The sequence below is a fragment of the Dipteris shenzhenensis genome, chromosome 5, assembly GCF_047967505.1.
Source record: "Dipteris shenzhenensis isolate YYH24624 ecotype China chromosome 5, Dip_SZ_1.0, whole genome shotgun sequence".
Lineage (NCBI taxonomy): Eukaryota > Viridiplantae > Streptophyta > Polypodiopsida > Gleicheniales > Dipteridaceae > Dipteris > Dipteris shenzhenensis.
The window spans coordinates 24,158,782-24,175,053 of record NC_141600.1 but is presented as its reverse complement, the minus strand read 5'-3'; the positions used below and the strand labels follow the sequence as shown (position 1 = coordinate 24,175,053).

At 41.5% G+C, this 16,272-nt stretch overlaps 1 protein-coding gene across 2 annotated transcripts in view; it reads left to right on the top strand.

The window, feature by feature from the left end:
• The first annotated feature begins 4,668 nt into the window (after positions 1-4,668).
• Positions 4,669-16,272, top strand: part of LOC147901766 (tagatose-6-phosphate ketose/aldose isomerase, putative (Mog1/PsbP/DUF1795-like photosystem II reaction center PsbP family protein)) — a 70,309-nt gene continuing 58,705 nt past the window's right edge. The window contains exons 1-7 of one of the 2 annotated variants that reach the window (XM_087374498.1): positions 4,669-5,083; positions 5,319-5,398; positions 5,597-5,657; positions 5,779-5,836; positions 7,276-7,333; positions 7,573-7,645; positions 7,834-7,895. In XM_087374498.1, coding sequence (XP_087230624.1) covers positions 4,730-5,083; positions 5,319-5,398; positions 5,597-5,657; positions 5,779-5,836; positions 7,276-7,333; positions 7,573-7,645; positions 7,834-7,895 — 746 coding nt within the window. In that variant the 5' untranslated portion in view covers positions 4,669-4,729. Of the gene's footprint in view, positions 5,084-5,318; positions 5,399-5,596; positions 5,658-5,778; positions 5,837-7,275; positions 7,334-7,572; positions 7,646-7,830; positions 7,896-16,272 lie in introns of both variants that reach the window. The other variant, XM_087374496.1, reaches the window with a different exon arrangement.

The following is a 16,272-nucleotide window of genomic DNA, read 5'->3' as shown; positions in this document are numbered from 1 at the left end:
AAGGTTTGGGACACCCATGGAAATAGTATCTGACCATGGGAGTCCATTCTTAAATGAAGCAGTGGAGTTGCTCATGGATCGCATGGGTATTGATCATCGCACTTCTAGCATCTATTATCCAGCATCTATGGGATAAACGGAGCAGACCAATGGCCTCCTTTGTAAATCCATGGGAAAAATGGCCACAGGGAACATGAACCAGTGGGATCACAAGGTCACTGGGCTTACAACATCACTCATAAAACGTCTACAGGTCACACTCCTTTTGAGTTGGTGTATGGTACTGAGGTAGTTTTACCCCTAAAGATAGAGATTCCGGCCTTGAGATTGGCACAAGAACAGAGGATGACAGAAGATGAACATGTAGAGGCCAGGTTGGTACAACTTGAGACGTTAGACGAAACCCGATGCATTGCACTACATCAAACAGAGATCCAAAAGAATCGACAAAAGGCCAGCTTGGATGCTAAAATTCACAAGGGATGGGAAAGACACTTTGCTCAAGGGGATGTTGTGCTATGCTTTGATAACAGATTGGACCACCAAATGGATAAGAAGTTCCTGCCACTATGGACTGGTCCATACAAAGTCATCAAGGAATGTAGCAATGGGTTTGTACAAGTTTAGGAGCTGCATGAGCCATATGGCAAGAAGGTGATCAACAAGGGTTATCTCAAGCCCTTCTTTGTGCATGATGGTCCCACGCATGGAAATGCTGTGCATTCCCTGCCTGGGGGGGGGGGGGAACTGTTATGGATAAATTTGACCAAAGTAAAAAGCATAAATATGTGTGTGTGGCAATAGTATAATAAAATTTGGTGGGCATAAGGCCCAGGGTTGAGGTGGCAGGGCATGACCATGTGCCACCCTTCCACGTAAGAGGACCCATAAGGTGTGTTGTACATAATCCATGGTAGTAATAATTTAAAATGATAAGGTGGCATGGGTCCTCCATGTACCACCCCTCCACCTAGGCAATCCCACGCTTGCATTTAGTGAGATATGGCCCAAGGACCATGGGAGAAGTAATATAAAATAGGTGGAGATGGATATTATATTGGATTATTCCCTCCATGCAGGATAGGCACATGTGGGGGGGGAGTGTAGAAAGTCCAAGAATGCAAGTTAAATAATGGGAAAGTAGGATGAGATGGCGAGATTCCTTGTGCCAACCCTCCACTTGTCCTCCTAGATGTTTGAACGTATTATAAAATTGGGAAGATACCAAGGGAGTATCTTAGACTTGGAATATGGGGGTTGATGTATGTGGAAAAATGAGGCATAGGGTTGTCGCACACAATTGAGAGTGCGTAACTGCCTAGCCCACATGGGAGACTCTTCCACACACACCATGCATGTGGGAGGATGCATTTATTGGGAGAGACCCCCTCTCTTGGCTATAAAAGGAGGGGGCTATTCTTTGATGGAGCACACTCATTCTTGTAAAGCCACCTAGCTAGTACTTTGATTTCTTCCCCCATCTTTCCTTTCAAATAAAGCATGACCCTCCTCCCTTGATGTCTCAATCTCTACATTCCACCTCCCATCATGTACATGCTCCTCTTCTCCCTCTCCCTTCCCCCTTGTGGCATAGTCCCCCTCTTCATTCCCACCCCTCTTAATCCCTTTTTTCCCACCTATGTTAAGGCTTCTTCCCACACGTTCCCTTTTCCTCCATGGCCCTCGAGCGTCGCCTAGCGTCTAGCCTCATGCCTTGAATTCTTTTCTAGTTAATAGTGTCCAAAAGGGATATAAGATGAAGAGCTTTCCAATAATCAAGCTCATGAAAATGCAATGCAAGATTTACTACATGCATATGACCAAGATGTTTTCATAGAGGAAACACTTTCTAGTAATAGAGACTTAATAGAGATGACTTGGTGATTATCTCATGAGCCTTGAGAACATGAGGATAAAAGACAAGGCAAATAGGCATGGTTATGGAATAAGTGTAAAATGCATGCTTTGACAACCAACAAGGACCACTTTACAACACTATTAAATATTTTAAGATTATTTAATTTTCAACATAATCTAAATCCTAATTTTTGCAACAAGCTAATTCAAACAATATTTTCAAAGAGGCAATACAGTGTCAAGTTCAGACCAATAGAGGGAACAATTATGTTTCTCATTAGCTCCATTTATGCTTACAAAAGTGAAAATGTTAATCATAGAGGCAAGCATGAGCATGATACATGGATAAGGACTTGAAAATGATCAAGGATTGCACGAGGAAGGCACATATGGGGGACTATTCAAAATATCAAGAAAACATAGAAACCTAGCATATAAGCTATATCTTCCACTCATACACCGTGTTCTACAAACCAACTAGACAAATAAGAGAAGCAGCTAAGAAAGAGGACCAACCATGAGGTGTTGGTAAAGTGGGATCTTTATTTGGTTGAGGATGCGACGTGGATTGGGATGTTCTTTGTGTGGAGTTTCTAGATTGTTGCTCTAGGGACATAGCATTTTGTGAGGATAATATGTATAAGCAAACATTGTATTTTGAAGCAGGTCTATATGAGAAAGTTGTAGAGATATCTCTAAATGGACTATAGTTTTGATACACTATAAGTTACATGATTCCATTGTTTAGAAAGTGGAATAGGGTGGAAAAGATGGTAAAAGTACACTTTTAACTGCTTCTTTTGCAGGGGTTTCCATGTTAAGTTTTACCATGTAGACTTGAGGCCTAGAAAGTGATGGAAGAATTAGGTGAGAGTCAAATATGTCTTCCAAATTGAAAGTTTGAAGAGGGCTATTTGAAGATATCAATATTTTGCTTTTCACTAAGCCTGAGATGTTGGCACCTTGGCAAATAATTTTGAAGAAATCTTAATAGCCTTTATTTTGTTTTTTTTTTTACTTTTAACTGGTAATACTGAAGGATTTTTTAAGAGTCCTTTGGATCATCAAAATTTCAAATGGCCTTTATTTCGTTGCCAAAAAAAAAAAATCCTCAATGCATGGGTCAAATCTCAAGCATGCTCTTCACCACTGCTGTGTGAGCTCATTGTTATTACGAGTTGTATCACTCATCTACAATGGGTTAGAGACCCGCTATGTTGGGTCTGAAGATGGGACCTTAAAATGTCAATAAACAAAAATTCAAGTTTGATATAACCCACTTTACTCAACAAATGCAATTCAATTTATTAAGGGAGATCTATGTAGATCTATTATATCTTTTTGAATTTGTTGCCTTTGCTCGATACTCAACAAACACGATTCAACTTATTAGGGGAGCTCTAGGTGGATCCTTTTGTATATGGATTTGGAGGCTTTAAGAATTTCTTTTGTATCATTGTGTTCTTTTGGACATCATTGTGATGAGGACTCTCTCTCTCTCTCTCTCTCTCTCTCTATATATATATATATATATTCATTTCTCTCTCATAACATTTATACACGTGAGCATGCGTGCACATATGTGATACACAAATGTACATATATGTGCATATACACACATATATACATATGCATATAGCTATTGCCCCCCCCCCTGGCAATACACACGCGTGCACGCACACACATGCAGGCACGTAGGCATGCACACATAGATAAATAGAGAGAGAGAGAGAGAGAGAGAGAGAGAGGCTTGTTTTGGTACATGCATTGAATTGCTAATCAATTCACCTTGCATACAAATTTTGGCTAAGTCTTAACCCATGGCTTTGAGACCTTCCATCTCCTCCTTTCATTCCATTAACCTTCCATCTCCTCCTTCCTCCCAAAGCTGAACTTCCATCTCCTCCATTCCATTGACCTTATGTCTCCTCCTTCCTCCCAAAGCTGCCTTTTGTCATTCCACCTCCTCCCCACTCAAAGCTTGCCTCTTGTCTTTCGACCTCCTCCCGTCTCCAAGTGTCCATCCAAGAGCTCCTTCTTTGTGACACGTGGCAAGCTCTTCTCCTTTCAGCTGCCACGTGTCCTCTCTTTTTTTATCGTGTCCATGGTTAATAGGTTAAAGATTTTGGACAAATAGTTAAGGCACGAGGATGAGATCTTATACCAAAACCTAGACCAAAACAGGACATGGTTATGCACAAGCACTGCTTGATATCATGCTCCATTCTCCTTCTACCACTCTTCCCAATGTTTCTACCTTGCAGGCTTCCTCCACAGTTTCGAGTGCTCATAAATTGTTTTGGACAAAAAGAATTTGAGCTCAATGTTATTGTTTTAGATAAAGGATGAGATCTTAGACCAGAAGGGGAGGTGATCGAAAGCCATGATCGCCCGCGAGCAAAACTTGATATCACACTCCACTCTCCACTCTACCACTCTTCCTACTACCACTACAATTGCTTGCCCAACTGATGCTTGTTCCTTGCATCCGTCCACAACCTCGTGTGCCCAGAATTGATGCTTGTTCCTTACATGTGTCCACAATCTCATGTCCAGAGGATTGTTGCGGATAAATAGATGAGTTGAGCTCAATGTAATAAAAGAGAGAACGAACTCCAGGCTTGTTCTTTGCGTCCGTCCACAATCTCGTGTGTGCCCAGAATTGATGCTTGTTCCTTGCATGTGTGCACAATCTCATGTGGGGAGAATTGTTGTGGATAGATACATGAGTTGAGCTCAATGTAATAAAAGAACACTAAGCCCAAAAGAGAGATAACACTCGTGCTACCACTCATGCTTGTTCCATTCCATGCAGACGTACTCGAGAATGTGAAAAATTGTGTTGGATAGATATAGATAGAATGTGAGCTGAATGTTAGAGGGAGAGAGAAGAAAAGCCATGATCGCCCACAAGCACTGCCTGATATCTCTCCCTTCTTCTTCTACTACTACTACTACTAGTACTATTGCTCGTCCATCTGATGCTTGTTCCTTGCATCCCTCCTGCTCTTCCACAATCTCCACTGCCCATAAATCGTTTCTCCCTCGTAGTTCCTTCCTCCATGCCTCCCTCGCCTCCTCCCTCCTCCTCTCCTCCTTCCCCTGCCTTTCTCGCGCTTCAAATGACCCCCAGGTCGCCTACAATATCGACGATTGGTATCGCTTTCGAGGAGATGGTTTTGCTCTCAGCATTCCTCCAGATTTTGAAGATATCAGGGACCCTGAGGTTCAACCGATTCTCCCTGGCTTCATAAAAACAAAAAATTACAGAGTAGAAACAATGGGAATGATTTAGGCCGTCTTGCGTTCTTAGTCAGTTTTTTTGCGCGTCAATTGGTAGGTCATAATTTCTTTATCAACCCTTTTAGTGGATACCTTACTATGTATCTTGCGTTTTATTATCTTCCAGATAATGCAGAGAAACTTGGAAATTCACAGCACTTTTGCTCTCGCTTTTTCAGGAGGACATCGCTGGTTCGTCTCTGTATGGACAAAGAGCCAAGCCAAAACCTTTTGCTGCCCGTTTTGCATCTTCTGATAGGTGACTTGCCATTTTGGGATAGTAGAGTAGAAATGGTTCAGTTAGACAGCTTTAGCAATGTCGGTGGTTGATGTTGATTACTGTACTAGAATAAACCAAGGCTAACTGTAGAAAATTCTCTACTTTTCTCTCATGCCAAAATTTGCCTGAAGCATTGATTTGAGTGTAAAGACCTATTTTGTACGATATGCTTTTCAGGTCCGAGGTGCTAAGTGTAGTCGTACGGAGCGCCTCACAGCTCAAGCTTACTTTTTTCGCGGTCCGTACAATTTCTGCCGGGCCTACATTTGCCAAATGGTCGACACAAGTAGTGAATGTTTTTGTGGCATAATTCCCAAGTTTGGAGGTTCTTACTAGCGAGCATGAAATTTGGATTTCAGACAAAAGATGTGACTGATTTGGGATCATTAAAAGAAGCTGCCAGTATCTTCATTCCAGGTGCGTTTGCAGAAGTATTTAGGGCTTACATTTTTGTGACTCATGCATTATAGAATGGTAGTCTTGTATTAGAACAAACCAATACTAGAGTCATCTACCTTGACCACAGATTCCTTTTGAGAAGTTGGAAAGCTCCTTGAGCAATTGTCGTTACAAAAATGATACCGTTCTTTGTGAGCTACTTGGCCTGCAGTGCTTTCCTAGAGCTGGTGTGCGCCTCGTACATGTGCCCGGCCTTCCTATTGATCCTCCTGGACAGCCTCTCGTTGTTAGAAACTCACTGTGCCCACCTGTGAGCCCCCGATTAGAGGGGACAAGGGGCAGTGAGAGGTAGGAGGGCTGGGGAGAGAGAGACTCAGGCCAGCATCATAGGCAACCAGCACACGGGCTGGTTGCAGTCTGCAACAGCAGGAAGAAAGGGCTCTAGGCCTGACACAGAGGCACCAGGAGCAGCATTGACTGGCCGCCCAGGGCGCCCTTAAATAAGGGCCTGTGGCTGGCCAAGTCGGCCCAACCAGGACCACCGACCAGGGCCAACCCTGGTCGGTTTTCTAGGGCCCATGTGGTCGGCCACCAGACTGGGTACCGACCCTGCTGGTCGGTCAACTCAAGGGGCCTGGGCAGTGCCTATAAAAGGCCTACTCCTCCATTCATTCCAGCATCCAGTGCAAGACTGAAAGCCCCTCTCCAAGGCTGTGTTCAGCACTCAGATCTGGAGCAGTTGGTGAGAGAGAGAGTCCATCAATATTCTCCAGCACTTTGCTGTGTTTTGTACTGCTCCCTTGGAGCTATTTTTCTGCCCACCATCTGGTGGATGAATATACTATCTTTCTCTCTCCGTCCATATTTATTTCTGAGAGAGTGTTTGTTGCATCTGTGATCATCTATCTGAGTTGAGTGTGTAAGAGTTGGAGAGATCTTGGGTGGAGGTTTGACTGATTCATTCCCTCTTGATTTCTAACACTCGTAAGGCAGTGCTTGCTATGGTTCCTTGACCTCCCTGCTGCTCTGAATGCAGCTCAAACTGAGGTGCAAGTCACCTCCTTTGATCCTGTCTTCCTTGCTGCTCTGAGAACAGACAATGGTGAAGACCTGTGAGCTCCTTGTTCCCTGCAGTCAACCCTCTTGCTTCACCAAGTTCCCCCTGGATGGCACCTTGAAGCTGAATGGACTGCCCAAAAAGTCTTCATCAATAGGATGAACTGAGCTACGGAATGGCTCCCTTTTATAGGCCCCAAGTGCACCATAAAAATAGCCAACCCCTTTTTGCTCTCTCTCTCTCTCTCTCTCTCTCTCTGATTTTGTCTACTCCCTCCTTTGTTCTACTGTTGCTTACTTTCAGTTTTGAATGTTTCTACATTCATAAGATTCGATATATTCTAGTCTCACGACAATATATATATGTATTTTTCATGCTTACGGAATCTTGCCTTTGACAGCTGGTGCAAAGCTCTATGCTGCTCGGACAATTAGACCCTCAGATGCAGAATCAAGCAGGTCAGCTTTGACAAATCACTTGATTGTTTACTGCTTATTTCCTTACCTTCTAGAAAAAGTAAGAATGCTAATGATAGGAAAAATGCTTTTAATTGTTGAAATTCACTTTATATAAGAAAAACGGCGCTGTTTTGTAGGGACACACTTGTATCGGTACCGCTCAATGCAATCTATGCATGTCAAAGATGTTTATATGATCCCACGTTATTGTAATTGCACAATTCTCATGTCGATTGCAGGACCTACTATTATTATGAATTTTCAACTCGAGACAATTACGTTGCTTTGGAAGCAGCTGCATCATCTGGACAAGTGAGTAGATGCTGACTTCTGAAAATAAGTAGATACCGACTCCTGAACATAAGTGGGGAAGTTTAATTGAGGCTAAACAGTGACACAAACTAAAATGACAATTGCTTCAACTTCTGATGTGTATGTATAAGACAGGGAGCTTTTCTAATTAGAAAGCTCTCGTCTAACCTATTACACTGGCTCAGCAGGTCTATGTTGTAGGGGCTAGTGCACCAAAATCAAAGTGGAGGGATGATGGAAGAAAGTTAAGGTTGGCCACAGCTTCCTTTTCACTGCCTTAATTGAGAACATGTTCATATCACATCCTCAAAGCAATAGTGATATGAAATGGATACCTTGGTAGTCTGCTGTAAATGTAAATCTGAGTAATGGAGAGTTGGGTGCAGACATTATTACAACACATTTGTTGGTTACCCAGGAGAAGGTAAAGTAGACAGGATCCAGTGTTCTTAAGACGCTGTAATATTGAGGGCTGTCTGCATTAGGGCAATTTTAGTGGTTCTTGGGGGAAGGTGAATCCATGGTTCTTACAATATCATGTTTTAATTTGCGATCCTCTATCGTAGAAATGTTTAATAGACTGTATGATCTGGCTTGGGATTGTCGGGCACTCGTACTTGGGAACTTTCTCATTTCATACTGATCCTCACATTTATGAACTCCCATCGTTTATAAGTTCACATTGAGGACTCGTACTAAATGATGTGCCATAGAGCCTGGAAAGCCACAAATTGCTATACTGGCCTTTCTGGTGTTGAGAGGAAGTTGGTCCATCCTCAGAAACAGAATAGGCCTCAGTGGACGACACAGCAAGAACGATTTTGGTAGTCATTGGCAAAAAGGGCAGGTCACAGACATTGAGTATCTGCCTTATGGGTTTCCTTGAAGCAGTTTATGTCCACTGCTATTTTCAATATGTAGATGCCTTTGTACTCTGCAACATGATCGTCGCAGTAGTCATCCCAAGTGTGTTAGTCCTCTCACATTTTTACAGCTGTGCTCTGTTTTTTTATCTCTGCTTTCTTCTGTTCTCATCAGGAAGAAATTCTATAAATTCCTGAAAGCATACAGATACCATGTACCTATACATTTCTCTTCATGGGCCGCGGCATACGGTAAGTTGGATTAGCTCTTTTTCACATTTTACAGCTGTGCTCTGTTCTTGGATCTTTGCTTTCTTCTGTTCTCATCAGGAAGAAATTGTATAGTTTCCTGAAAGCATACCGATACCATGTACCTATATGTTTTCTTCATGGGCATTGGCATACAGTAAGTTGGATCAGTGCTTTTTTATTTATGTTCATCCTGAGCAGTGGCAAAGGCTTTCAATGCGACAGACTCTGTCTGTACCTACAGCGTCTACATCATATTCATGTTTGGCATCCTACACAGGTGGCTTTTTGTTGCCAAATAGTTAAAAAAGGAATATATTTTGAGCAACTTTGAAAATTTCAACCATTCAGATTGTTTCTTTATAGTGGGAATTGTGTTTTGCTGTAGGTCAGTGTCAGTAACAAGGTGCTTCAAATAATTATGTCCTAGAAGCATTTTCCATGTTAAAGAAATATGGATTCTATACCACTTGAAAGTATAAATAGTTGACTCATCCTTGATCTTGGATGCTCAGTAATAGTCATGATGCCTTCACTTGGATGTATAGTATAACAGTTTCCCCATCCGCCCACGTGCCTCTCCTCTGTGTGTGGAGGTTAGCAGCATGCTTAAGCGATAATCATTGGATCCACTTTAAGCCAAATGGTGTGAATTTCACAATTTCAATCACAATTTATGTCAGTAACTGCTTGCTGTTTGTTGTGAACCGGCACCGGGCTGGTTTAGGACAATCACATTAAGTCCAAGCCATCCCAGCTTAGAAATAGTGGTATATGACCTGAATAGCAGAACATTAAATTTAACGAATTTAAGTACTAAGAAACACAATAATCTCAGCAACCGGGCTGGTCAATAACGAATGTCTGTTCAACCACGAGCAGCCCCAGCTATGGCCTTGGAGGAAGGCAGTTCAGTCACCACATGACTCAGTATTAGACGTTGGGGGTCCACTTGAAGAAGAATTATAAATTCTTCTGCAAACCTTCAGTAAAGATTAGCCTCCTAATCAATGTGGACAAAACAGTCCAGTAATGTAAGGATACGAAAGAGCCCAAATAGAAATTGTGGAGAGTTTTTATTATTCACATCAGGGTCATGTATCCTAACCATAGAAGAGTTAGGACATGTATCCTAACTATCTTATGATTAGGACATGAGGTAAAGTTAGGCTTTTCGACTTAGGGTCCTGTATCGGAACAATGGGATAGTTAGGACATGAGGTACAATAAACTTTTCAAAATGTAGAGGAATTGGCGTTTGGCATTCATGAATGAAATGTGTCATGTGTCTCCAAGACTAGCTTTTCTTGTTAGTTTTTAGGGGTTGCAAATGGTGGAGTTATGTCAGTTCCTTAAAAAAGTCATGTATTATGTGGGATTACTTTGTATTTTATCATATTAGGTTTAGATGAGGGGTTGGATAGACTCCAAACTAGATTTAGCTACATTAGATTGGATTCTTTGGCATTTTTTATGTTAGACATGTAGGAATTATAAAATCTACTCTCCCTCCACCTCAGGAAAGTGATTGTCCAGAGATTGTTGGTTTTCCCATGTGAAATATTGATTTACAGTCTTGAAGAATGTCAGAAAGGCATTAGCTTTTGAAGAGGATTTCCAATAGTTGCCCCAATTTCATCTATTAGTCATGTCAAGGGAGGAAAGGATTAGAGAACTTCAACCAACTTTGTGACTAAAGGATGGGCTTTTATTATGAGCAGACAAGAAGTTGCATCACTCAGTGTACTTTAATGGTGGTGTATTCATGCACATTATCTCTTAAAGGGAGTTATTTGCAATTTTGTGGCTTGCTTAAATTGCAAGGTGTCTTGTACCAACAATTTTTGTCAAAGGAGTTGGGAAGATAATGATGCCATCATTTGATGGAACAGATTAATGTCTTCTATATGTACTTTACAAGCCAGGGGTTAAGAAGAATCTTCTTTAAGTTTCTTCTTTAGATGTACTAGGGGTTATACTAGTTGGATACATTTGACAGCAGCAAGCATGATGCTTGACAAGCATCTCTACTCTTGTCATGAAAGAGGAAAAGTTATGGCATGCTAACTAAAGTATGCAAGTTTGCAACTATTACAAAAATAAAAAACGGCATTTTGCTAGAATCCTCCCATCGAAATGCACTCTAAAGGATGGATCAGGCAGAGCTAGTAGCAAGTTACAGCTGGTTTCATGAGCACAGCATCACTTGAGAAGCATCTTAATTTTGAGACCTTCACTCCAATTTTACTTGGGTAATACTTCACAAATAAAATGTGAGGTATTTGTGTGTTTTCATCATTTTGTTGCATGTTGCAAAGTGCAAGCCCTTCGTATAGATTGAGGGGGGGAATATATGTCTCATGCTTTTGAAGGGCACAATGACGAAAGCAGCAACTAGTAGTGTGGTGACGGTGTCCTGGATTTAGGGGAAAGAAGAGCAAAGACCTAGACATTCATCTCAGTTTTTGAAGGTGCAGTATGTGACGCACACAAGGTGAATTATTCAATGCTCCCTAAAAGACAATGCCCAAGCATAAGGATGGTTCACACAATTCAAGTAATGCTATTTTTAGATGTTGGAGAAGCTCAAATCGACATTCTTGGAGTGGTACCGAATAGGTTTAAGTTGTCAACTTGACTTTCTTGCAGTGCTACCAGATAGAGTGAGATTATGAAGTAGCTAGAAAAACTAAAGTAAAAGAAATACCAAACTGTGGCAAAGTACGTGGGAAGACTTTATACCCCTTTATACCCTCCTACATAAGTTACCCAAAGTAGAATGGTTTGTAGTGGGACTTTAGAAGGAATTCCTACGCTCTTCTTGGTAATGATTGGTGATGATGCTAAAGAGGATGAGGAGGCACTTGATTGGCCAATGAGGTTGCAATGCACATTCAAAAGGATGCAAGGCATCCAACTCGAGAAAAAGAAGAAGAAAGTGCTTGATCTTTTGATTTAAAATCTCAGAATTCAAAGGTAAGGAGGACAATGGCATTTGGAATCATTGGGAAGATGTGCCAAAGGAAAGGACTACTGGCAATAAAAACGAGCTAACGATGTGGTCCACATGTCCAAAACTAAGCATCCAAAAGCAAGGCAATCGTGAGGGTGGAAGTCTTTTGCTCCAATGTGGAAACGAAAGCCCTAATTCAAGAAGAGTGTTGATTGCAAGCCAAATATGTGCCATTTGACTACCTCTTGTTCTTGAGATATCAAGCTCCACTAGTGTTCACTTTGATGTAATGTCTAGGTGACTATTCTGCACTTACCTCATCGACATGGTTGGTGGTCAATGTGGTTTGTATGTAATTTACTAGAGTTGTGGCATAGTTAGTTGTGAACTCATGTATGGTTTGGTTCCACCTTATGGACCATGTATTCTAGGGTTAGTGGAACACTTGTAGACATATAGTATTCTCTTCTTTTATGTGTAGCATTGTTGTCCATTGGCAAGTAAGGAAAACGTATACTTTAGCCTCCACCTTTTGTTTCTTCCCCTTTTGTGTCATGTAAGAGAAGAAAGCTACAACCAATTATCCTTCTCTAATCCCCCATAATCTTTGCATGGTGTTAGAGCTTGTTTCAAGGTGAGAAGCTTAGGCAAGAAGTAAAGAATGCGAATCCTTGGTAAGAGGCTCTGTGTTTCTTTTTGTTTCTAGTTCGAGGAGCACATCTCTACAAGTTCCCATAGTCATGTATGCAAAGTACTACACAGCAACAATTGTAGGCTTTTAAGACATGACATGAGAGCCAAGAAAAATATGTAATGGGTTTTTGTTTATGTTTTCCATTCCATGATTGTGCACATATAGGATTCACATATGCCCAAGGAAGCATGGGATGATTTGGTGAAGATCCATAACACCAACACCCAAGCAAGGAAGATGTAGCTCAAGCAAGAGTTGCATATGTACAAAGAAGTAAGTCAAATATAAATGGCATGCTATGAAGGTGAAGGCCTTTCTAATTCTCTTAGCTCTATTAGAGCACCAATGGATGACGAGGACTTGTTGTCCATGACCTTGAACGGGCTTGGAAACAACTTTGGATCTCTGTTGAAATCCATGAAACATTTCTTGATTTCTTGAATGGAGCACTCTTCTATCAGCAAGGAGATGAGGAATATGGTGTTTCATCTACATGGAATTTGTAGGAAACTTCCTTTTACTTAGATACAGGTAGAGGAAGAGGAAGGTTATCTTCTAGAGGCCCTTTTGGAAACCAAAATCAATAGGTAGAAAAAAGAAAATTAGTCTTGTGCTTGGGGCCATGTTGCACATAATAGCATAGGTAATGTGCTATAAATACAACACATATAACGTGTTATATAGCACATTATAGCATACATATGTATTATATGGGTAGGGATATTATGCAAACTAGCATACTGAGTGGTTGACATGGCCACCATGATGGCTAACAGGCTAGTCTGAACTTGTGCAACAAGCTTTATTCTATAATGTACGGTTTGTAAAAATGGTAGTTTATAAAATGTGGAGTGAGTGAGTGAGTGAGTGAGTGAGTGAGAGGGAGAGGGAGAGGAAGAGGGAGAGGGAGAGGGAGAGGGAGAGAGAGAGAGAGAGAGAGAGAGAGAGAGAGTGCGAGTGAGAGAGGGAGAGGGAGAGAGAGAGAGAGAGAGATGTATTAGCATCCACGGGAGGCCTCGTGGGCATATGGGATAAAAATGCACATAATATTATAGACTCATACAAGCCTTAGTGGGTTGGAGCAAAGGGCGCACTAGGGCCCTTGCTCAGTACTAAGGTATACTAGTAAAATCATAATGATCATAATATAAGACTCCTAACCGCTGATGCATAAGGGACCTTGGCCATCATGGCCCTCTCCTCATCTAATTTGGGACTATCTGCCTGACTTAGTTTCACATATGGAGGCAATGGAGTACTCACTACCTTCCCCCCCTCCATATTGAAACGTTGCAATACTTTTGTCACATAATCCTTCTGTGAAAGCCAAATGAGTTTCCTACTCCAGTCATGCGTGATGCGCATACCAAGAATATGACCTGCAAGTCCTAAATCCTTCATGCCAAAGGCCTCATGCAACTTGGCCTTTAATGCATCTAGCTCATAAGTGTTCTTGCTAGCCAATAGCATATCATCCACATAAAGTTCCATGACTATCAGGCTATTATCCTTAGCCCTTTTAGTGTAGAGGCAGTGATCAATTTCACTCCTTTTGAAACCCTGGGACCGAATGAAAGCGTCAAATTTCTGATACCATTCTCTAGGCGCTTGCTTAAGGTCATAGAGACTCTTTTTTAACTTGTAAACCAAATGTTGTTTGCCCTTTTCTTCAAAGCCTTTTGGCTGCACCATGTAAATTTCCTCATGCAGATCCCCATGCAAGAATGTTGTCTTGACATCCATCTGCATAAGCTACATATCCTCTGCTGCCACAAGTCCAAGTACACATCTAATGTAGTCATCTTCACAACTGGAGAGAAGATCTCATCAAAGTCCACACCCTTCTCTTGCTTGAACCCTTTCGCAACCAAACGGGCCTTGTACTTAGGCACATCATCACATATGACCTTCATCTTGTAGACCCATTTACATGTTTCCATGTGGCAAAGAAACCAAGTCCCAAGTCTTATTCTTCATGAGTGAACTCATCTCTGATTGCATAGCATACTCCCACTTGCATTAATCCTCGTGCATCATAGCCAGACACCCCTGATACATGTAAGGAATACAGTCTCATAAAGAGTCCCACACTTGGCACCCCTGACTCTTGGTTAGCTTAAGCACATGTCTCACATTTTTCAAAACAAATGCAAACCCATTTGCTAAAGAAAACTTTATGTCACCTACTCTCACTATGTCACATGCATAGTTATTTCCAAGATGCACACAACCTATCTTTCCACTGTCATAAGTGGAGAACCATTCCCTACAGGGAATAACATGGAATGAAGCATCAGAATCCAAAATCCAATCATGGGAATATGCATCATCTGAAGTGGTAAGCAACTTTCAGGTAGACTAGACATGAAGAGAATGTTATTTCCACTATCATCAATGACTGCATTGACCTCCTCGATCTTCACTTTTCCTTTGTCCTACCTTGCTAAAATGGCAACACTCAATGTTCCGTGCCCTGGATTTGCTACGAGACTTCCCTCTTTCTTGGGACTTCCCCCTAGACTGTGATCCAACCCTTTGCACATTTAAGGCTACATCCTGCTTGTTCCTTCCATAGACTTCCGTCTAATCTCCTTAGCCAACAAGCTACCCACAACATGATCAAACTTCAGTACTCCACCAGGTGCATAGTTACTGATAACTGTACGAAAGGTATCCCATGAGGATGGCAATGAACATAAGAGAAATATTGCCTTTATCTCCGTCTCAAAATTTAGCTTTTGAGCCTGAAGCTGGCTGAAAATAATATTGAATTCATTTAAGTGAGAAGCAATGGAGACCCCTTCCTTCATCTATAGCTCAAACAACCTCTTCATGAGGCAAACTTTATTAGAGGCAGTTTTCTTCTCATAAGTGGCACATAATTTCTTCCACAAATCATTCCTAGTCTTCTCATTCACTACTATGAAATAAATTGACTCTGCAAGTTGAAGTCTAAAAGTAGACTTTGCTAATGCATCCAACTCATCCCAATCATCCACAGACATATTTGCAGGCTTAGTTGCAATCCCTTCCAAGGGTTTAACCTGCTTCTTTTGGTAAAGCACATCCCTTATCTATTCTTTCCACAAAGAAAATTTTGTCCCGTAAAACTTTTTAACACTGAAAAACTCCTTTTCAAACATGGAAGAGGATGCCATGATGCAAATAAAGCAAAATCCAAAAGTTAGTGTTTGCAAGAAATAATCACACCAAATACTAGGTGCATCCAAATGTGTATGCCACAATGGAGTGCAATATCACCAAAACTCAAAGCTCAAAGCATCAAAATGCAACTGACTCATATGCATATACTATGCATCCATATGAGTAAATTTGGCCCAAAAGAAAATGCCAACTGCAATAGCAATCATAAATGCCAATAAGTGCTAAATGCCTCAAGCATAAACACCGTCCATGGGCATATGCATCAACAATATGCTATCTAAGAGAGCATAGCACTATCAGTGTATCAGTGCATCAAGTGCAATGTGCCAAAGCTGTCCCTCAGGCTTCAGCAACAAATAACATGCACGTGCAAAGAGTCCATCAAAATAGCATCCCACAAGGCAATCTGAGCCTATCAACGTCCATCAAAATAGCATCCCACAAGGTAATCTAGGCCTATCAGCGCATCCAACAAGGACTGCAATGCATCCAAATGGCTTGTAAAGCATCCATTGCGACCCAATGCAAACCACAAATGAGTGCACACGGCTCAAACTACAACTAGAGTGATCAAGTATGCCCAAAATCACAACCTCAAGAAAATGGCCGATACTGCAAAGCAAAAACCTGAGATGCCTCAAAACGTGGGTGCCAATGCATATCCAAAATCAGTGGTGCAAACTATACATTTCTCTCTTCTACC